Below are 22,301 nucleotides of genomic sequence, written 5' to 3' on the forward strand. Positions count from 1 at the left end.
ATGTACATAAGTATTCACAGCCTTTGCCATGAAGCTCAAAGTTGAGCTCCGGTGCATCCTTTTTCCACTGATCGTCCTTGAGATCAGCTTAATTAGAGTCCACCTGGGGTAAATTCAGTTGACTGGACATAATTTGGAAAGACACACACCTGTCTACATATAAGGTCCCACAGTTGACAATGCATGTCAGAGCACAAACCAAGCATGAAGGCAAAGGAATTGTCTGTAGCTCCCCAAGACAGGATTGTCTCAAGGCACAAATCTGGAGAAGGATACAAACACATTTCTGCTGCTTTGAAGGTCTCAATGAGCCCCATGGCCTCCCTCATCCATAAATGGAAGAGGATGGTATCCACCAGGACTCTTCCTAGAGCTGGCTGTTCGATTAAACTGGGTGACTGGGGGAGAAGGAAGTGACCAAGTCAGGGAAGTGACCAAGAACATAATGGTCACTGTGTCAGAGCTCCAGCATTCCTCTGTGGAGAGAGGAGAACCTTCCAGAAGGACAACCATATCTGCAGCAATCCAACAATCAGCTCTTTATGATAAAAGGCACATGGCAGCACACCTGGAATTTGATAGAAGGCATCTGAATGACTCTCAGACCATGAGAAACAAAATTCCGTGGTCTGATGAAGCAAAAATTTAACTCTTCAGTGTAAATGGCAGGTGAGGAAATCAGGCACTGCTCAACAACTAGCCAGTACCATCCCTACAGAGAAGCATGGTGGTGGTAGCATCATGCTGTGGGGATGTTTTTAAGCAGCAGGAACTGGGAGACTAGTCAGGATTGAGGGAAAGATGAATGCAGCAATGTACAGAGTCATCCTGGATGAAAACCTGCTCCAGAGTGCTGATGCAATGGTTCATCTTTCAGCAGGACAGTGACCCTAAGCACACAGCCAAGATATCAAAGGAGTGGCTTCAGGACAACTCTGTGAATGTCCTTGAGCGGCCCAGCCAGAGCCCAGACCTGAATCTGATTAAACATCCCTGGAGAGATCTGAAAATGGCTGTGCACCGACGCGCACTATCCAAACTGATGGAGTGTGTGAGGTGCTGAAAAAAGGATTGGGCAAAACTGCCTAGCTTGTGTCAAGCTTGTGTCGAGCTTGCCTGTAATTGCTGCCAAAGGTGCATCAACAATGTATTGGGCAAAGGGTGTGAATACTTATGTACACATGATTTCTTACTTTGCAAAAAAAAAAAAAAAAAAAACTTTTTCATGTTGTCATTATGGGGTGTTGTGTGTAGAATTTTGAGGGAAAAAAAATTATTTTCTCCATTTTAGAGTAAGGCTGTAACACAACAACGTGGAAAAAGTGATGAGCGGATGCACCGTATGTGCTTCACCTCCATGTCATCAGCGAACATTCATCTATGATTTGGTTATGGTTAAGGTAAGTGTTTCTCCGTGCATCACACAGGGCTACCCGACTTGTCACATATTGATGTTGCATCAAAATATGATGACTTGGGTTTGAGACTGTGCAATAACACACATGTACACCATACCATGTATGTTATGATGTAACATGGGAAATACAACACCGGTGACACTGTTGTAGTTTTGAGCATGTGGATCAAACACACCCCCTGACAGATTTGGATTAATTATGGAATTGATCAGATGATCTCTCAACGCTATTGACACCATTTTTTTGACAAGGAACTCAAGGTTGGGGGACCCTTCGTGCCCTGATGGAACCTACCCAGCGGGCTATGCTCTCGACGCCTGAGAGAATGGTGTGTGACATGTGGCTCCATTCTCTGTGGAAGACGTTGAGGATTTAGGTTTTATTTATTTTTATTCACTATATGTTGGCAGGTTTGGCGCTGATTGGTTTGTGTGTTGACCTGACCAACAGGAATATTAGCAAGATGGCTGCTTCCAGAATCTCATCCCCTCATAAGTCCATCATGATTAATGAGTTGGGCAATGCTGTGTAATATCAGACTGCGTGAACTCTTGAACTCAAATGCAAAATGGAGACCATCTTGGAGCAAATACGCTGTATTGCAAAGAAATGTGCTCCTGAGCAATGGAGAATATTCTTCATAAATTTGAATTTTACTGCTGCAGCCTTCAATCCCCCAAGCTGGGCGGCGCGGGCTCCGCCTGCTGCGGCCTTCACCCACTTTACCTCAATTCGGATGATGGACTGCTTCAAGTTTAGTGCACATAAACAATGTCAAATGTATATGTGTTGTCTTTAATTCTGATGTGTGCCATTATTGCGGTAAACAAGTAATAATTGTGGATTAATTGCTGACAATGACAATAAATCTCATCTCTCATCTCTCTCTTACTGTGCACAATGTTTATGATGATTTACACAGGATGGAGAAACCTGCTGCTGTCACTTTGAGCTTTTCCCCTGTGCTTGACTGGCTGATGAAACCAAAGCTTGACTGATCTGTTTGAGTAAAACCCGTGTCATGGTGAAGCTCCCATATTAAGAGTTAGCTTGCTAACATCAGTTTAGGAGGTAAATCACCTTGGAGGTATTATTTAATTACAAAAACAGGGTTTTCAGATTTAAAATTGTTTATTTATTGCTAACTTACAAAATATAACAAAAAAGTGATGGATTTATACAAAAATACAACTGTCTGGGAGTGCCATCATGGTGCCTTCACTCAGATTGGCAGTCATGGTGTACATCTCTGAGCATTTGCATAAAATAGACTTTTCATCTATTTTGGCCCCACCTAACTTGTGGCATGGCATAGTGACACTTGTGTATTGTAGCTGTAAAGTGGCCACTGTGACTGAAAGTGAATGGCAGCTGATCGCTTTGCCTCTGTCTCTTCTAACTAAAGTAACCAAGGGGTTACGGTGCAGTAATCCCACCAATGTAAATGATGTACATTATTTATATTTTTAATATGACTTTTATGCCAGACAGGTTTGTTTATGTCATTTGTTGATGTATTCATTAATTTCTCATACTGCACATTATGTGTGGAGAAATGCAATTTCATTCTGCCATGCACTCCTTGCATGATGTGAATGACAAAGTTCACTTTGATTTCGACTTCTTTGTTCTTTCTTGATATCTTATGAGCTTGTTAACTAATGCCTGCTCACTTCTCTCTGTCTCACCGAGTTCAGCCATGGACAGGGTAGATGATGTTTCTCCGTTGCTTAAGGAGCAGTAAGGGAACAAGCTATTTGTGCAGCCGTACTCGCCCAGCGGTTCCGGTTTTATTCCATTGATATCGAGCCCAGATTGGTCAGGAGAAGGCTGAATGTCCAAATAAAACCCTCCTCCTTCTCCAGAGTCCACCTGTTTGTGAGACAGAAGGTTGACATTATAAATTTTGCTCTAACAGTATTTTGACTATCTTCCTTTTCACATAAAACTTTCAAACCTTGGACGACACGGATCCTCTCTTGGGAGAGTGCTGTTCTGTATATCCTCCCAGCTCGTCCTGGAGGTCCATCAGGTCTGTGGACGTGAGGCGGTAGTCAGGGGACTGAGGTTCAACCTCACCTGGGACCAGGCTGCCGAGAGCAGAGTGGTTCATTGGGTGACCCTGCTGCTGCTGCAAACGGTGCTTCTGCACCTCAGCAAACAGGCTGTCCCGCTGCTTCTTGGACATGCGACCAAACTTTACCGCTGGGATTGAACACAGGGGAACAGTGGACAGTTTAAAAAGCAGACACTGATTTGGCTGAAACCACTTTACTCCATGCATATTAGTATTACTGCCATTTCACACAGTGTGATGGAGTTATGTACTGCATCATGTAGATGAGGTCTACTGCCAGAAAAATATCAGCACATCGTCTCATGTAATATCAGAATCAGTGTCATTTTCTGATGAAGATAAAAACACATAAAGGCAAGTATTTGTTGACTGGTTTGTTGTGTGGGCCGCCAGAAGAGGAGGTACTGCTGGCCCACCACCAGAGGGCGCCCTGTCTGGAGTGCGGGCTCCAGGCACCACACGAGCAGGGCCACATTTAGGGCACCAGATAGACAGAGGAGGCTGGCCCGCGGAGCGTGTTTTGTTTGTGGCTCGATAGAGCATCAGGTAAGAGACTGCCCCGAGCGGTTAAACACCAACGCCCGCCCCTAGAGACTGGGCTAGGGGTGGGCCGAGACATTCACGTGGGACACACCCACATTGCCACACGACTCCCAGTTACAATCCTTTATGAGGATTTAACTCTGAAGGCCCCAGCACTGGTGGACACGGGCTCTGAAGGGAATCTGTTAGACAGCAGATGGGCTCGGGAGATAGGGCTCCCTCTGGTGGCGCTTACCTCACCTGTGCAGGTGCGGGCACTAGATGGCTCCCTACTCCCTCCAATCACACATAAGACACCACCTGTAACTCTGGTGGTGTCAGGAAATCACCGGGAGGAGATCGAGTTTTTTGTGACTCCTGCTACCTCCCGTGTGATTTTAGGGTTCCCCTGGATGTTAAAACACAATCCCCGGATCGATTGGCCGTCCGGGTAGTGGTTCAGTGGAGCGAGACCTGCCATCGGGTATGTTTAGGTTCCTCGGTTCCTCCCGGTTCCCAGGCTAAAGAGGAGGTCAGAGTCCCGCCCAATCTAGGGACGGTGCCGGTGGAGTACCATGACCTTGTAGATGTGTTCAGTAAGGATCTGGTGCTCACCCTTCCCCCCCACCGTCCGTACGATTGTGCCATTGATTTGGTTCCAGGCGTTGAGTTCCCGTCCAGCAGGTTGTACAACCTCTCACGACCTGAGCGCGAATCAATGGAGACCTACATCCGGGACTCTTTAGCTGCCGGGTTGATCCGGAATTCCACTTCCCCGATGGGTGCAGGTTTCTTTTTTGTGGGAAAAAAGGATGGCGGACTACGTCCATGCATTGATTACAGGGGGCTGAACGAAATCACGGTTCGTAACCGATACCCATTGCCCTTGTTGGATTCAGTGTTCACGCCCCTGCATGGAGCCCAAATATTCACGAAGCTAGATCTTAGAAATGCGTATCACCTGGTTCGGATCCAGAAGGGAGACGAGTGGAAGACGGCATTTAACACCCCCTTAGGTCACTTTGAGTACCTGGTCATGCCGTTCGGCCTCACAAACGCCCCCGCGACGTTCCAAGCATTGGTTAATGATGTCTTGCGGGATTTCCTGCACCGATTCGTCTTCGTATATCTAGACGATATACTCATCTTTTCTCCGGATCCTGAGACTCATGTCCGGCATGTACGTCAGGTCCTGCAGCGGTTGTTGGAGAACCGGCTGTTTGTGAAGGGCGAGAAGTGCGAGTTTCACCGCACTTCTTTGTCCTTCCTGGGGTTTATCATCTCCACCAACTACGTCGCACCTGATCCGGCCAAGGTTTCGGCGGTGAGAGACTGGCCCCAACCCACTAGCCGTAGGAAGCTGCAACAGTTCCTCGGCTTTGCAAATTTCTACAGGAGGTTCATTAAGGGCTACAGTCAGGTAGTTAGCCCGCTGACAGCCCTGACCTCTCCAAAAGTCCCCTTCACCTGGTCGGATCGTTGCGATGCCGCGTTCAAGGAGTTGAAACGGCGCTTCTCGTCTGCACCCGTTCTGGTGCAGCCCGATCCTAGTCGCCAGTTAGTGGTTGAAGTGGATGCCTCGGACTCAGGGATAGGAGCTGTGCTTTCCCAGAGCGGGAAGACCGATAAGGTCCTTCACCCGTGTGCCTATTTTTCCCGCAGGTTGACCCCGGCCGAACAGAACTATGACGTCGGCAATCGAGAACTCCTTGCGGTGAAAGAGGCTCTTGAAGAGTGGAGACATCTGTTGGAGGGAACGTCCGTGCCATTCACGGTTTTCACTGACCACCGGAACCTGGAGTATATCAGGACCGCCAAGCGGCTGAACCCCAGGCAAGCCCGCTGGTCACTGTTCTTCGGCCGTTTTGACTTCCGGATCACCTACCGTCCCGGGACCAAGAACCAGAAATCGGATGCCTTGTCCCAGGTACATGAAGATGAAGTCAAAACGGAGTTGTCGGATCCACCGGAACCCATCATCCCGGAGTCCACTATCGTGGCCACCCTCACCTGGGACGTAGAGAGAACCGTCCGGGAGGCCCTGGCACGAAGCCCGGACCCCGGAACTGGGCCGAAAAACAGACTCTACGTCCCACCAGAAGCTAGGGCTGCAGTCTTGGACTTCTGTCACGGCTCTAAGCTCTCCTGTCATCCAGGGGTGCGAAGAACCATGGCAGTTGTCCGGCAGCGCTTCTGGTGGGCGTCCCTAGAGGCCGACGTCCGGGATTATATCCAGGCCTGCACCACCTGCGCCAGGGGCAAGGCTGACCATCGCAGGGCTTCGGGACTGCTCCAGCCGCTGCCCGTGCCCCATCGCCCCTGGTCCCACATCGGCCTGGATTTTGTCACAGGCCTCCCGCCGTCCCAGGGCAACACCACCATCCTCACGATAGTGGACCGATTCTCCAAGGCGGCCCACTTCGTGGCCCTCCCGAAGCTCCCGATGGCCCAGGAGACAGCGGACCTCCTGGTCCACCACGTCGTCCGGTTGCATGGGATCCCAACAGACATCGTCTCCGATCGCGGGGGCCACGGTGAGTCTCTCATCCGGGTATCATCCCCAGACCAACGGGCAAGCAGAACGGGCCAATCAGGAGGTGGAGCAAACCCTGCGTTGCGTGACAGCCGCGCACCCGGCAGCCTGGAGTACCCATCTGGCCTGGATCGAGTATGCCCATAACAGCCAGGTGTCGGCAGCCACCGGCCTCTCCCCTTTCGAGGTGTGTCTGGGGTACCAACCTCCTTTGTTTCCGGTGGTTGAGGGAGAGGTCGGTGTGCCCTCGGTCCAGGCCCACCTACGGAAGTGCCGTCGGGTGTGGCGTGCCGCCCATTCTGCCTTGCTGAAGGCCCGGATGAGGACGAAGGCCCATGCAGACCGTCGGCGGACCCCGGCCCCTACGTACCGGCCAGGGCAGGCAGTGTGGTTGTCTACTAAGGACATACCCCTTCAAGTGGACTCCCCTAAACTGCAGGACCGGTATATCGGACCGTTCAAGATCATCAAGGTCATCAGTCCAGCTGCAGTGAGGCTTCAGCTTCCGGCCTCACTGCGGATCCATCCCGTTTTCCACGTGTCCCAGATCAAGCCCCATCACACCTCACCCCTCTGTACTCCCGGTCCGGCACCACCTCCTGCCCGGATCATCGATGGCGAGCCGGCTTGGACTGTGCGCTGGCTCTTAGATGTCCGTAGGATGGGCCAGGGCTTCCAGTATTTGGTGGACTGGGAGGGGTACGGACCTGAAGAACGCTCCTGGGTGAAGAGGAGCTTCATCCTGGACCCGGCCCTCCTGGCCGATTTCTACCGCCGCCACCCGGACAAGCCTGGTCGGGTGCCAGGAGGCGCCCGTTGAGGGGGGGGTCCTGTTGTGTGGGCCGCCAGAAGAGGAGGTACTGCTGGCCCACCACCAGAGGGCGCCCTGTCTGGAGTGCGGGCTCCAGGCACCAGAGGGCGCAGCCGCCTCACAGGAGCAGCCAGGGTGACAGCTGTCACGCATCACCTGCAACAGCTGTTACCAATCATCTGATCGGCAGGAGTATATCAGCAGGACGACGTCTCCACCTCTTTGCTGAGATATCGTTCTACCTGGAAGGTAACGTACCTCAGCTGACTGTTTTGACAGTATTTCTTGTGACTAGTGCATTGTTAGTGTGGACTCCTTATCCAACGAGAGGTGGAGGTAGTTTTCCTGCCGTGTGGATTGCTGGGTGCAAACGCGCCCACATTTAATTGTTTGTTGTTCCTCGCTAGCAGTACCAGGTCCGACACGCGGAGGCAGTGGCCACCTGGGAGTTTGGGACTTGGCGGCTCCAGTATTCCCGGGGTCTGGTGGCGGAGGAAATCGTGTGGTTCCGGTTCTGCCTTGGACAGACGTCCCCTATCTTCGAGCCTGCCCACACGACATCTTTGTGAATTGACTTTTGACCATTGTTGTAATCTGTTGTATTGGTTGTGCACATTCACAACAGTAAAGTGTTGTTATTTGACCTACTCCATTGACCGTTCATTTGCGCCCCCTGTTGTGGGTCCGTGTACCTACACTTTCCCAACATGGTTGGCTGGTTGGAACACTTACTTGTTGGGAACAACCGGGCGTCGAAAAAATATATATATATCACACCAGTGGAATCATCACATCAACATTAATTGATGCTATACATAAACAGAGCCTCCAGGTTGAGGGTCTGAACTTGAAAGAACCCGTATTCAGCCATGATCAATTATTCATTGACTGTTCGTGAGTGGGAAAATCCAAGAAATCTTCATGTACTCTGCAGTTTGCAGTGACGGAAATAGTAAGAACTTGGTTTATCCTGAAGGTTCTGCAAATTAGCCAGGGAAATATTTAATGCCCACAATAATTATATTGGCTTATTTATTCTTCCCCAAGCGAATCTGGGTAACTGTTAGTAAAATCTGTATGTGTGTTAAAGTAAACTTTTTTGCCAGAAACAAACAAACTAAAAAAGAAGTAATGAATCATTTCATTCTTCATTAATGATTCACTTTTATTCTCAAGGAAATCAAATCTTGAGCACTGTGAGAATCAGTGTGACAGTCGGGCGGGAAGTTTCTCTTCAGCTCCTTTTTTCTCTTAAATTTTATTCAGACATGGATGTTTTTCAGACAAGCTCCGTTCACACACATATGGAAGCTGACCAGCAGAGTCAAAGTCTGGAATATGACACGTGACATTCCTTCACTCATCTGGATGTTGAACACAAGGCTCCTGGTTCCAAACCTGCTTCTATACCACTGACTGAAGACCAATTCTTGCAGAGATATTCTATTTTTCCAACATACATACGACCTGTTTTCCCCCACAGTCCTCTCCTGAAGGAGGCAGGTTTCTTGTGAGTCTCTCATTTTACTGCATCACAAATTTGAACTGGCTAATTATGGACCACGTTGCAGATAAGCACTTGGTGTTTGGATGGTGGATGCTGCAAGGACATGGCAATATTTTTCTTCATTCAGCAGCTCCTGCTAGGGGTGCCACAGCAGATCAATCGTTTCCATCTCACCCTGTCACACCAACCACCTGCATGTCATCCCTCAGCGCATCCATAAACCTCCGCTTTGGTCTCCCTCTTCTCGTCCTGCCTGGTGGCTCTATCCTCAGCATCCATCTCCCTGTATACCCTGGGTTCCTCCACTGCACATGTCCAAACCATCTCAATCTCACAATCTCACCTCTCTGACTTTGACTCCAAACCATACTAACTGAGCTGTCCCTCTGATATGTTCTTTCCTAATCCTGTTTGTCCTTGTCCCTCACCCAAAAAATTAAAACATCTTCACCTTTGCCGGCTCCAGCTCTGTCTCCTGTCTTTTTGTTGTGCAACTGCTTCTAAGCCAAGCAACATAGCTGGTCTCACTACCATTTATAAAATTTCCCCTTTGCTCTTGTAGGCTTGCCTCTACTGGTGGTTGGCTCTCACTGCGGTATTGTATCACTTCCTGTTCCGGAGCACAGCGGTGTTTTTCTGTATCTCTTAGCTGTTTAATCTGCGCAGTTAGATTGATCTAGTTAACTAGATAACGATTTGTTTCACAGTGTAATCTTCACGTGCCTTAACTAAATACTCCCTCTGCTGAATCACCTCTAAATTATTTACACATTATTCACTTTGTGTGTTTTTAGGAATACGCTAGCTTAGCGCAGCTACTAGCTCTTAGCCGATTTAGCATGGTGGCTTCTCCTCTCTCTCCTGCGCTTTTCTGCTCTGGGTGTGAATTGTTTAGTTATTCCTTGGCCTCCTTTAGCAGTAATGGTACTTGTAATAAGTGTAGCTTTTTCGTAGCTTTGGAGGCCAGGCTGGGCGAATTGGAGACTCGGCTCCGCACCTTGGAAAATTCTACAGCTAGCCAGGCCCCTGTAGTCGGTGTGGACCAAGGTAGCTTAGCCGCCGTTAGTTCCCTTCCAGCAGATTCCGAGCAGCCGGGAAAGCAGGCCAACTGGGTGACTGTGAGGAGGAAGCATAGCCCTAAACAGAAGCCCCATATACACCGCCAACCCGTTCACATTTCTAACCGTTTTTCCCCACTCGGCGACACACCCACCGAGGATCAAACTCTGGTTATTGGCGACTCTGTTTTGAGAAATGTGAAGTTAGCGACACCAGCAACCATAGTCAATTGTCTTCCGGGGGCCAGAGCAGGCGACATTGAAGGAAATTTGAAACTGCTGGCTAAGGCTAAGCTCAAATTTGGTAAGACTGTAATTCACGTCGGCATTAATGACACCCAGTTACGCCAATCAGAGGTCACTAAAATTAACATTGAATCGGTGTGTAACTTTGCAAAAACAATGTCGGACACTGTAGTTTGCTCTGGGCCCCTCCCCAATCGGACCGGGAGTGACATGTTTAGCCGCATGTTCTCCTTGAATTGCTGGCTGTCTGAGTGGTGTCCAAAAAATGAGGTGGGCTTCACAGATAATTGGCAAAGCTTCTGGGGAAAACCTGGTCTTGTTAGGAGAGACGGCATCCATCCCACTTTGGATGGAGCAGCTCTCATTTCTAGAAATCTGGCCAATTTTCTTAAATCCTCCAAACTGTGACTATCCAGGGTTGGGACCAGGAAGCAGAGTTGTAGTCTTACACACCTCTCTGCAGCTTCTCTCCCCCTGCCATCACCTCATTACCCCATCCCCGTAGAGACGGTGCCTGCTCCCAGACTACCAATAACCAGCAAAAATCTATTTAAGCATAAAAATTCAAAAAGAAAAAATAATATAGCACCTTCAACTGCACCACAGATTAAAACAGTTAAATGTGGTCTATTAAACATTAGGTCTCTCTCGTCTACGTCCCTGTTAGTAAATGATATAATAACTGATCAACATATTGATTTATTCTGCCTTACAGAAACCTGGTTACAGCAGGATGAATATGTTAGTTTAAATGAGTCAACACCCCCGAGTCACACTAACTGCCAGAATGCTCGTAGCATGGGCCGAGGCGGGGGATTAGCAGCAATCTTCCATTCCAGCTTATTAATTAATCAAAAACCCAGACAGAGCTTTAATTCATTTGAAAGCTTGACTCTTAGTCTTGTCCATCCAAATTGGAAGTCCCAAAAACCAGTTCTATTTATTATTATCTATCATCCACCTGGTCATTACTGTGAGTTTCTCTGTGAATTTTCAGACCTTTTGTCTGACTTAGTGCTTAGCTCAGATAAGATAATTATAGTGGGCGATTTTAACATCCACACAGATGCTGAGAATGACAGCCTCAACACTGCATTTAATCTATTATTAGACTCAATTGGCTTTGCTCAAAATGTAAATGAGTCCACCCACCACTTTAATCATATCTTAGATCTTGTTCTGACTTATGGTATGGAAATTGAAGACTTAACAGTATTCCCTGAAAACTCCCTTCTGTCTGATCATTTCTTAATAACATTTACATTTACTCTGATGGACTACCCAGCAGTGGGGAATAAGTTTCATTACACTAGAAGTCTTTCAGAAAGCGCTGTAAGTAGGGTTAAGGATATGATTCCTTCTTTATGTTCTCTAATGCCATATACCAACACAGTGCAGAGTAGCTACCTAAACTCTATAAGTGAGATAGAGTATCTCGTCAATATTTTTATATCCTCATTGAAGACAACTTTGGATGCTGTAGCTCCTCTGAAAAAGAGAGCCTTAAATCAGAAGTGCCTGACTCCGTGGTATAACTCACAAACTCACAGCTTAAAGTAGATAACCCATAAGTTGGAGAGGAAATGGCGTCTCACTAATTTAGAAGATCTTCACAGCCTTAGTCTGTTGCTCTATAAAAAAGCCCTGTGTAAAGCTAGGACATCTTTCTACTCATCACTAATTGAAGAAAATAAGAACAACCCCAGGTTTCTTTTCAGCACTGTAGCCAGGCTGACAAAGAGTCAGAGCTCTATTGAGCCGAGTATTCCTTTAACTTTAACTAGTAATGACTTCATGACTTTCTTTGCTAATAAAATTTTAACTATTAGACAAAAAATGACGCATAACCATCCCAAAGACGTATCGTTATCTTTGGCTGCTTTCAGTGATGCTGGTATTTGGTTAGACTCTTTCTCTCCGATTGTTCTGTCTGAGTTATTTTCATTAGTTACTTCCTCCAAACCATCAACATGTCTATTAGACCCCATTCCTTCCAGGCTGCTCAAGGAAGCCCTACCATTAATTAATGCTTCGATCTTAAATATGATCAATCTATCTTTATTAGTTGGCTATGTACCACAGGCTTTTAAGGTGGCAGTAATTAAACCATTACTTAAAGAGCCATCACTTGACCCAGCTATCTTAGCTAATTATAGGCCAATCTCCAACCTTCCTTTTCTCTCAAAAATTCTTGAAAGGGTAGTTGTAAAACAGCTAACTGATCATCTGCAGAGGAATGGTCTATTTGAAGAGATTCAGTCAGGTTTTAGAATTCATCATAGTACAGAAACAGCATTAGTGAAAGTTACAAATGATCTTCTTATGGCCTCAGACAGTGGACTCATCTCTGTGCTTGTTCTGTTAGACCTCAGTGCTGCTTTTGATACTTTTGACCATAAAATTTTATTACAGAGATTAGAGCATGCCATAGGTATTAAAGGCACTGCACTGCGGTGGTTTGAATCATATTTATCTAATAGATTACAATTTGTTCATGTAAATGGGGAATCTTCTTCACAGACTAAGGTTAATTATGGAGTTCCACAAGGTTCTGTGCTAGGACCAATTTTATTCACTTTATACATGTTTCCCTTAGGCAGTATTATTAGACGGCATTACTTAAATTTTCATTGTTACGCAGATGATACCAAGCTTTATCTATCCATGAAGCCAGAGGACACACACCAATTAGCTAAACTGCAGGATTGTCTTACAGACATAAAGACATGGATGACCTCTAATTTCCTGCTTTTAAACTCAGATAAAACTGAAGTTATTGTACTTGGCCCCACAAATCTTAGAAACATGGTGTCTAACCAGATCCTTACTCTGGATGGCATTACCCTGACCTCTAGTAATACTGTGAGAAATCTTGGAGTCATTTTTGATCAGGATATGTCATTCAATGCGCATATTAAACAAATATGTAGGACTGATTTTGCATTGGCGCAATATCTCTAAAATTAGAAAGGTCTTGTCTCAGAGTGATGCTGAAAAACTAATTCATGAATTTATTTCCTCTAGGCTGGACTATTGTAATTCATTATTATCAGGTTGTCCTAAAATTTCCCTGAAAAGCCTTCAGTTAATTCAAAATGCTGCAGCTAGAGTGCTAACAGGGACTAGAAGGAGAGAGCATATCTCACCCATATTGGCCTCTCTTCATTGGCTTCCTGTTAATTCTAGAATAGAATTTAAAATTCTTCTTCTTACTCCTAAGGTTTTGAATAATCAGGTCCCATCTTATCTTAGGGACCTCATAGTACCATATCACCCCAATAGAGCGCTTCGCTCTCAGACTGCAGGCTTACTTGTAGTTCCTAGGGTTTGTAAGAGTAGAATGGGAGGCAGAGCCTTCAGCTTTCAGGCTCCTCTCCTGTGGAACCAGCTCCCAATTCAGATCAGGGAGACAGACACCCTCTCTACTTTTAAGATTAGGCTTAATTCTTTCCTTTTTGCTAAAGCTTATAGTTAGGGCTGGATCAGGTGACCCTGAACCATCCCTTAGTTATCCTGCTATAGACTTAGACTGCTGGGGGGTTCCCATGATGCACCGAGTGTTTCTTTCTCTTTTTGCTCTGTATGCACCACTCTGCATTTAATCATTAGTGATTGATCTCTGCTCCCCTCCATAGCATGTCTTTTTCCTGGTTCTCTCCCTCAGCCCCAACCAGTCCCAGCAGAAGACTGCCCCTCTCTGAGCCTAGTTCTGCTGGAGGTTTCTTCCTGTTAAAAGGGAGTTTTTCCTTCCCACTGTTGCCAAGTGCTTGCTCACAGGGGGTCGTTTTGACCGTTGGGGTTTTTCCGTAATTATTGTATGGCCTTGCCTTACAATATAAAGCACCTTGGGGCAACTGTTTGTTGTGATTTGGCGCTATATAAATAAAATTGATTTGATTTGATTTAGATACCCCTTTTGTCACAAATCAAGGAAAATGCAAAAATCCAAATTACTCATGATACATTTCATATATGCAACACAAAGATCTGGTAGTTGCTAACATCACACATACAAACAGGTCCATAAATGTGTAGCGGCTTGTTCTGTGTTGTGTTTTGGCTCCTCCGACTCAGTCCCCTTGAGACATGAACTCAAGATCTCTGGTATGGGATGCTAGAGGGATAGTCTTTAGTTTATTGGCAGTTGTTTCATCAATCATCGTGGAAACCATATCAATAGCTGCAGGCAATATTAATTCCTCAACGATGGTGTGTGGTTTTTTACATTTTGCAACTCTGTAGGCTACTTTATAAGAGGCAAGTTGTGCATTTGATGTTGAAACAGCCGCGTTTGTAAATGTATTCTGTTGTGCACAACAGCTGAGAAGTTTCTTCCTGAAGAACTCCACAGGCTTCTGTGTGTGTGCAGGATGTAAGGTCTCTAAGTGGCGCTTTAGCTTGTTTGGCTTCATGCTGTCCGAAGCTAGCACTTTGAGGCACAGCAAACACTGTGGTCTCTCTTCATTACCCACCGTTGTACAGGTGAAGCCGAGGGCGAGATATGAATCATCATATTTTCTTGACTTTGCTTTAGTATTGTCTGTTGCGGTGTCATTGTTGCCCTTATGTTTCCCTGGAGGTCTGCTGACGTTTGCCATGGTTTGCTAGCTGTCCAACACAAAGTATATTGTTTGTGTTTAGGCTTGTCGTGCATTGTGGGGGGGCAGGGGGCAATGTTTTTTTTCTACAAAAAGAAAAAAAAAGCACTGTGATAACTGACCAAATGGCGTTTGGTACTGCATATTTTTGCTGATACGTGACTGAAAGTGGTGTACTTGTCGTATTGTTGGCTTGTCCTAGTCCTGCGGTGCGCCACTCACGGCCCGACATGCGTGTCCTGTCAGATGTGACATTCAGATCGCCTGCTGCGTGTCCAAACGGACTGACGGCCCGTTTCTCCATCCCAGTGCAAAAGCGACATATGTTTTTATGTATTTCCACACAAGAACACACACGTGCGTGTCCATCAAAACATGGGACGTGTGTTGCAGCTGTGATGTCCAGGACCGTCGATGTCTCAACAGCTGTGGGCAGCTTGCCACACCCCATGTCCTGTCAGTGCACAGACCAAGATGCCACTATGTGATCAGATGAGAGATGCCACTCCTGCAGGGGGGGGGATGAACCACACGCACAGATGTGTTGGGGGGTGGGGGGAGCATGCGAAACACACGCACATGTGTTGTGGAGGAGCCGACACTTTGGCACACCACATGTGCACTCGGGAACTTCACAGTCATGGGGCGCTTAGAAAATGTGTGGGTATTCGTACTATCATCACAAAAACAGTCTGCAGACAATCACTGTCAAGCTGGATGTGAAATTTGTCTAAGTGCCATGCGAGCAGTGTTGGCTGTTCATGCGTGTCAGCCAGAATTTGGCTGACACCTCCCGCAAGAGGGGTCGATGGGTTCGCACAGTGCACACTCTGTCTTTCAGCCACTGGTGTGTGCAAACAGATGTAGCAACAGGTGTACGAGGTGTTGGAAGCACCTCTGATTCTACATGTTTAGCATACGATTCCTGCTTCATGCGCACTTTATGCGCAAATCGATCAAATTTGCACTATGTGTGAAGGGGCCCTTACATTGGTCATTAAGAAATATTAACAGTATGGTATGGGGTAGTAAATCTGTCTGAAGTAGGTATTTCTCATAAAGTCAACAGTTGAGCAAGGAGACGAGTGAGGGAAGACAACAAAACAGCCATGACAACACTGAAAGAGTTATATGTTACTGAGTGATTTGCGACCTGAACAATATCAGCAAGAGTGAAGGGGAACATTTACAAGACAGTAGTAAGACCAGCTATGTTGTACGGTTTAGAGACGGTGGCACTAACAAAAAGACAGGAGGCAGAGCTGGAGGTGGCAGAGCTGAAGATGTTGAGACTGTCTTTGGGAGTGACAAGAATGGACAAGATTAGGAATGAACATATCAGAGGGACAGCTCAGGTGGGACGGTTTGGAGACAAAGTCAGAGAGGCAAGACTGAGATGGTTTGGACACGTGCAGAGGAGGGACCCTGGGTATATAGGGAGAAGGATGCTGAGGATGGAGCCACCAGACAGGAGGAGAAGAGGGAGACCAAAGAGGAGGTTTATGGATGTGCTGAGGGAGGACATGCAGGTGGTTGGTGTGACAGAGGAAGATACAGAGGACAGGGTGCAATGGAAACGATTGATCTGCTGTGGCGACCCCTAATGGGAACAGCCGAAAGACAAAGAAGAAGAAGAAGAAGAAGGCTGTGACTGGAAAAAACTGTGCATAATGCAGCATTTGTCTTATGCGTTACCAGTCAGAAAAAATAACAGCTCAAATCGAGCTTTAAGTCTCTCGTGTGCCTTCTAGCTAAATGTAGCTGACATTTCAATTATGATTTTTTTCCTTCTCTGTACCCCTCCACCACAAATTTCTGAGTCTGATGATCCGAACAGACAGAAGTAAAAAAGTATGAAAGATAAACATCTACACTGCAGTCACTTCTTGGTTTTGTCATTTCAAATCCATTGTGGTACTGTGCAGAGGCAAAATCACAAAAATCTTTAGATGCATCTCAAAATAGATTAGAAATAAGAACATCCTGAAAAATGTAATAATTTTTGGCAGTTATTTCAGAAAGTGAACATTTTATACATTTTAGACTCATTATACATAAACTAAAATGTTTTTTAACTTCAGTTTTTTATAATTATGACCTGCAGTGAAAATAACAAAAACAATATGCATCTTAAAAGAAAAAGCTGCATAACCTACTATTTATGCAGTGCAAATACAATGGATCTCTGTTGAGTTCAGTACACACAACCACAGGGAAGTCTGCTGACTTGACAGATGTCAGGAAGACACTCACTGAAACTCTCCACAAGAAGGGTAGGGCACAGAAGGTCATTGCTGAAAGGGCTGGCCTGTTCGCAGTGTGCGGTATCAAAGCATATTCATGGGAAGCTGATTGAAAGGGAAAAGTGTGGAAGGAAAAGATGCAAAGCAACAGGGATGACTGCAGCCTTGAAAAGACTGTCAAACTGAGCCCATTCAAGAAGTTGGGGGAGCGTCACAAAGAGTGGACTGAAATGTGCAGGCAATGTGCTACAAGCAGGGGTGGAAGTGTCAAATACAACTACACAAGCTCATGTAAATAAGTGGCTTTTTTTGGGTACTTGCACTTTCATGAGTATCTTTAAGTCTATAATTTTATTTGTAGTGAAGCACAAATTAAAATAAGTAATCTACTTTGCTATATTTCAAATCACAGTTCCATATCTTGCACATGTGCACCTACATCCTGGGGGACAAAGTGACACATTGACTGTCATTTGTTTGCAGAAACTCATCAACAACACCCACCACATCACCCAGTTATTAATCTGACTTCATTTTACACTGTTCACAGTGAAATGTCATTTGTACGATTGTACAAATATATCTGTACAATCCTATGTGGTTTTGATACTCTGTGTGCTTCTTACCCTGTGTGCTGCTATACAATGCTGCTGGAACCTCAATTTCCCTAAGGGAGTCTTCCCAAGGGAGCAATAAAGTTCTATCTAATCTAATCTCATCCAGGCCCTGAGGTCTGTTAGTGTTGGTGCTTATCTCCGGATTCTGTAGCCTCAAGTGGATAAGAGTCTATAACTCTTCCTGGATGGGTTTCCAGTCCAAGCACAGAGAGGTACCACAAGTGGGTCTACATATGGGCAGGCCAGCTTCTTATTTAATAAACTTGGATGGAGACTCTTCTCTCAAAGCCATCAAATGCTGGAAAGAAGTCGCTTTGCAGGAATTTCTGAAAAAGTTAGTCATTATTTTCAGTTCTTCTGTTAGTGTTGAATCATGTCTTTGCTGAAAATTGGCATTTGAGAATGAATATCTGTTTGATGAATAAAATATGGATTTCGTTAATCTGGCCATTACTGCTATAATAATATTTTAATGAAACTGATTCGTATATATTTTAATCTTACTCGAGCTCAGCTGACGTACAGGGGAGTGATTCAGTCCATGGTGAAATAAAATGTATGAAAAAAAGCTTTGAGGCACGGGAGGGGTGAACTTGAACTGTATTTGAGCAACATATTACAATAGTATTAATGTAATATTAAATATCTGAACAAATTTAAACAAATGGAAAAAACTGAAAATGAATGCAATGAATGGAAATGGCTACAGAGTTCATACTGAAAAAAAAATGTGCCTGTATATGTTATAAATGATAATGAAAATCATGTTTCACTCCTTCACAGCTGCCAAAAAGTCCTCGATTGTAGACAAAAAAAAAAAAAAGAAAAGCTGAACACAGGTTCAACTGCATCAGATATGATGGGCTTTGGAGCTGTGCTGGTCTTTGAACAAAATATTCAAAGTGATCTATCCAAGACATCGTACCACATCCAAGAGTTCAAGGCATGCACATCTGTTTGTTTGCATTGTGCTGAGTAAGTTCATGCTTTTATGCAGTTTAAAAAATATTTTTAGCATTCTCCAAACATAAAACATATAAAAGAAAAAAAAAGTCCTGTTTCATGTGTTCATTTTTTCTAAAACACATATTGATCCATTTATACATTTCATCAGTAAGACAGAAAGTGTTTTGTTGAAAATACCGATTTTCTACATGGATCTCTGATTTGATTCAGTGGTTATTGGTAGTTTGTTCAATATCAGTGGCTAAAAAGTAACAAGTACTCTGTTTAGCTTTTGAGAAGAGTACTTCGTAATTTTGCTCTAGTACTTTTTAACACCAGTACTTTTACTTGTAATTGAGTATTATTTCAGCAATGTAACAGCGCTTGTACTTACTGTAAGTACAACTTTTTAGTACTCTTTCCTTCACTGGCTACAAGTGATGGATTCCTAGTTTCAGCCCCACTCCTGAACCAATGCCTTCTTTTTTCGCCAGAGGTGGGGACGACGTCACTGTCAAGTCATTCAAGTCATCAATCTGCAAGTCTCAAGTCAGCTTGCAGACAATAGTTGGTCATTATGACTTGAGGCTTGACTTGGGACTTGCTGATTCATGACTTGATGGTGACTTCATCCCATCTCTGCTTTTAGTCAAAAAAAAAAAAAAAATCAAATATGATTAGATCCCAACCGATATGGATATTTTGAGGCCGATGCGATAATGAATTTTGGATGAAAAAAAAATGCGATAATTGATCAATCGGCTGATTTGCCAATAGCCATAAATCAGCCAATCTATTTTTTTTTTAATGAATAAATGTTCTTTTTTGGACCCCTTTTGGAGCTAAAAGCTGAAGCTTTGTCCTCATATTGATTAACTTGATAACAGAGAAGAATTTTCAAGTTCAAAAAATGCAATTGGAGCAGTTAGGAGGCTATTCAAACAGGTCAAACTAGTAAGATTATCACCTCCGAAAATGATCTTTTCCATATCACGTGAGGTAAATCTGACCTACGATTGGATTTTGGAAAACCATATGACGGAGAACCAATTCCGATTGGACACTCACATTGCGCACGTCATCACACATCCTCTACGAGGAGTACCAAGATGGCTGATGGTGGATTGAAAGTCTGCGGAGTTAACTTTTCAGCAAAAAAAAAAAGTATGTTTCTATCTCATATCATTAAAAAGTTATTACAATTTAGTAAATCTTGGTCCCAGCCATTGTAAACGATGGTGTCGGCCCCAGAGGGTTAATGGCGAACAACAGTAATTCCCAGAACCCTTCCGGACGACCAGTGAATTTGAATGTTTCAACCTCTTAGCAGTAAACAAAAGTTTTTCATGCTAGAAATAAGGTCTACACAATGTGGGCTAATTAAAAAGCGTGGCCGATGCAATGAAGCACATTTGACACATTACTACATAAACTGAGTTAATCAAACTGAGTTGAACTGAAACGGGAGAAATGTGGGGTGAATGTAATCGCAAAAGTTATTACAAACAACATCCTTATAAATTACTTGTATGCTTTTGTCAGCTGATCAGTGCAGTGTGACGGCGAACTACGGGGGCCAGTGATGAACACAATTTAAGCAGGGGTGTAAGCAGCTCTCAGTTGAATGGAGTCAGAGCTCCATCTACTGGACAAACGGTTTGCAAGGACATTTTACATTGCCGACACAAATATTATTTCAGTAACTGTTCTGTTTATGAGAAATTATCGGCATTCTATCGGCAAAATTTCGGCCGATAGTGAGTACTTTGAAAAGGGCTTATATCGGGCGATAATATCAGCCGGCCGATATATCGGTCGAGCTCTAAATATGATACCTTTCTATCTTAGATGATTGACAGCTATATTAGGGAGTGCAATACATATGAGGAACCCTAAAACAATCATATAAGACGTATTCCAATATAAAGTCAGTGGGGTCATAATTGACCCCACTCGGCCATATTAGTCGCTAAAATAGCTCAGTCGCTTAAGGGTTAAGAATCTTCACTGAATGCTATTTGTTCAGTGACATGTGACCATCTTAAAAAAATATCTACCATCAGATGTTCTTGCAGGTGAGCGTGTATAAACATGTTTTATGAGTCGTGCAATGATGTGCATCGTGTGTCTCACCGTCTCGGGACATGCCCACAGCCAGGCATTTCTGCAGACGACAGTGCTGGCAGCGGTTGCGGCTCGTTCGGTCTATCAGACAGTTTTTCTGCCGAGGACAGGAGTAGGTGGCGTTACTCTGCTGGCTCCTCCTGAAGAAACCCTGACAGGCAGAGAGCAGAATGTAGGGTTTTTATACAAATGTGTTCAGACAGTCTGTCCACTTCTCTTCTCAGCACAGAATCTCTCATCAGATGCTGCAGATAAAATCTGATTTCTGAGCAGCAGCACAACAGCTGGTTGTCATGTTTGTGTTACAGAAAGATCCACTGTACCACCCGGCTGTCTATGAAATAGGATTTAACCCTCAGTAGTGTTGTGTGGGCCGCCAGAAGAGGAGGTACTGCTGGCCCACCACCAGAGGGCGCCCTGCCTGAAGTGTGCGCTTCAGGCACGAGAGGGTGCTGCCGCCACGGACACAGCCAGGGGTGACAGCTGTCACTCATTATCTCCTGACAGCTGTCACTCATTCATGCTTCATCAACTCACTCCATAAAACCCGGACGTCATCTCCACCTCATCGCCGAGATATCGTCAAACCGTTCAGGTAGTATATTCTCAGCCGTATTCAGTAGGTGCTACTGTACTCGTTATTGTGTTCCTGTTTTGGAGGTGGAGGTGTCTTACCCACCATTAAGGAACTGTCGCTGCTTGTATATGCTGGGTGTGCACACACCCATATCTTATTGTCTCTGCTCCCTGCCAGCAGTACCAGATCCGACCTCCGAGGGCGGTGGCCACCTGGGGACTCGGGACTTGGCGGCTCCAGTATTCTCCGGGTTCGGTGGCGGAGGAAATCGTGTGGTTCCGGTTCATCTCAGGACAGATGTCTTCTATCCTCGAGCCTGCCCACACGTCACCCTTGTGATTGACTGTGCAAAATTTCACATTCCTCTGTGTTGTGCTCATTCACAATAGTAAAGTGTTTATATTCGACTCTTTCATTGTCCGTTCATTACGCCCCCTGTTGTGGGTCCGTGTCACTACACTTTCACAACAAGTAGGTTACATTGTAGAACTTGTGAGGTAGTGGCCAAATGGGTTCATGCTGAAGGTTCCCAGTTCAAAACCCCACCTGCCCGTTCTCCATGTATCATGGTGTTGCATCAGGAAGGACATCCAGAGTAAAACGTGTGCCAAATCACCATGTGGATTGACTGTGGAGACCTCGAATGAAACAAGAGAGAAGCTAAAGGGCCTGACTGCAGTCTGATTGGTCACAACATCACATGATTTATTCTATTATCTACGAGGCACCGTACACAGGGTTCAGTTCCTCTCAGTGTTCATTGCCTGCTTCCCCTCCTACAGGAGACGCCCCTGTATCATATCAGTTAACCGGCCTCAAATGTTACAATGCAAGTCGTCGGCTCACATATCAATCCACATATTTCACAACAAACCTCAATGTCAACCTACCATCCCTGGAGCTCAAGACCAGGCACCTAAGTGGCTCTACTCTACTCTTTTCTACTCTCCTATTTTACTCTTCCTTTTTAGATATTTAGATATACCTTTGTATACTGGCATAGTTCCACCTTAGAATTGGAATAT

The 22,301-nt window shown here is 45.2% G+C and overlaps 1 protein-coding gene across 2 annotated transcripts in view; it reads right to left on the minus strand.

Moving 5' to 3' along the window:
• LOC117500599 (nuclear receptor ROR-alpha A-like) overlaps positions 1-22,301 on the minus strand; it is a 129,032-nt gene that overhangs the window by 22,341 nt on the left and 84,390 nt on the right. Inside the window, exons 1-3 of one of the 2 annotated variants that reach the window (XM_034159332.1) lie at positions 20,709-21,019; positions 3,376-3,623; positions 3,107-3,290 (exon numbers count right to left, since the gene is read on the minus strand). In XM_034159332.1, coding sequence (XP_034015223.1) covers positions 3,107-3,290; positions 3,376-3,623; positions 20,709-20,721 — 445 coding nt within the window. In that variant the 5' untranslated portion in view covers positions 20,722-21,019. Of the gene's footprint in view, positions 1-3,106; positions 3,291-3,375; positions 3,624-20,708; positions 21,020-22,301 lie in introns of those variants that run through there. The other variant, XM_034159341.1, reaches the window with a different exon arrangement.

Source organism: Thalassophryne amazonica, chromosome 2 (genome assembly GCF_902500255.1).
Source record: "Thalassophryne amazonica chromosome 2, fThaAma1.1, whole genome shotgun sequence".
Taxonomy (NCBI): Eukaryota; Metazoa; Chordata; class Actinopteri; order Batrachoidiformes; family Batrachoididae; genus Thalassophryne; species Thalassophryne amazonica.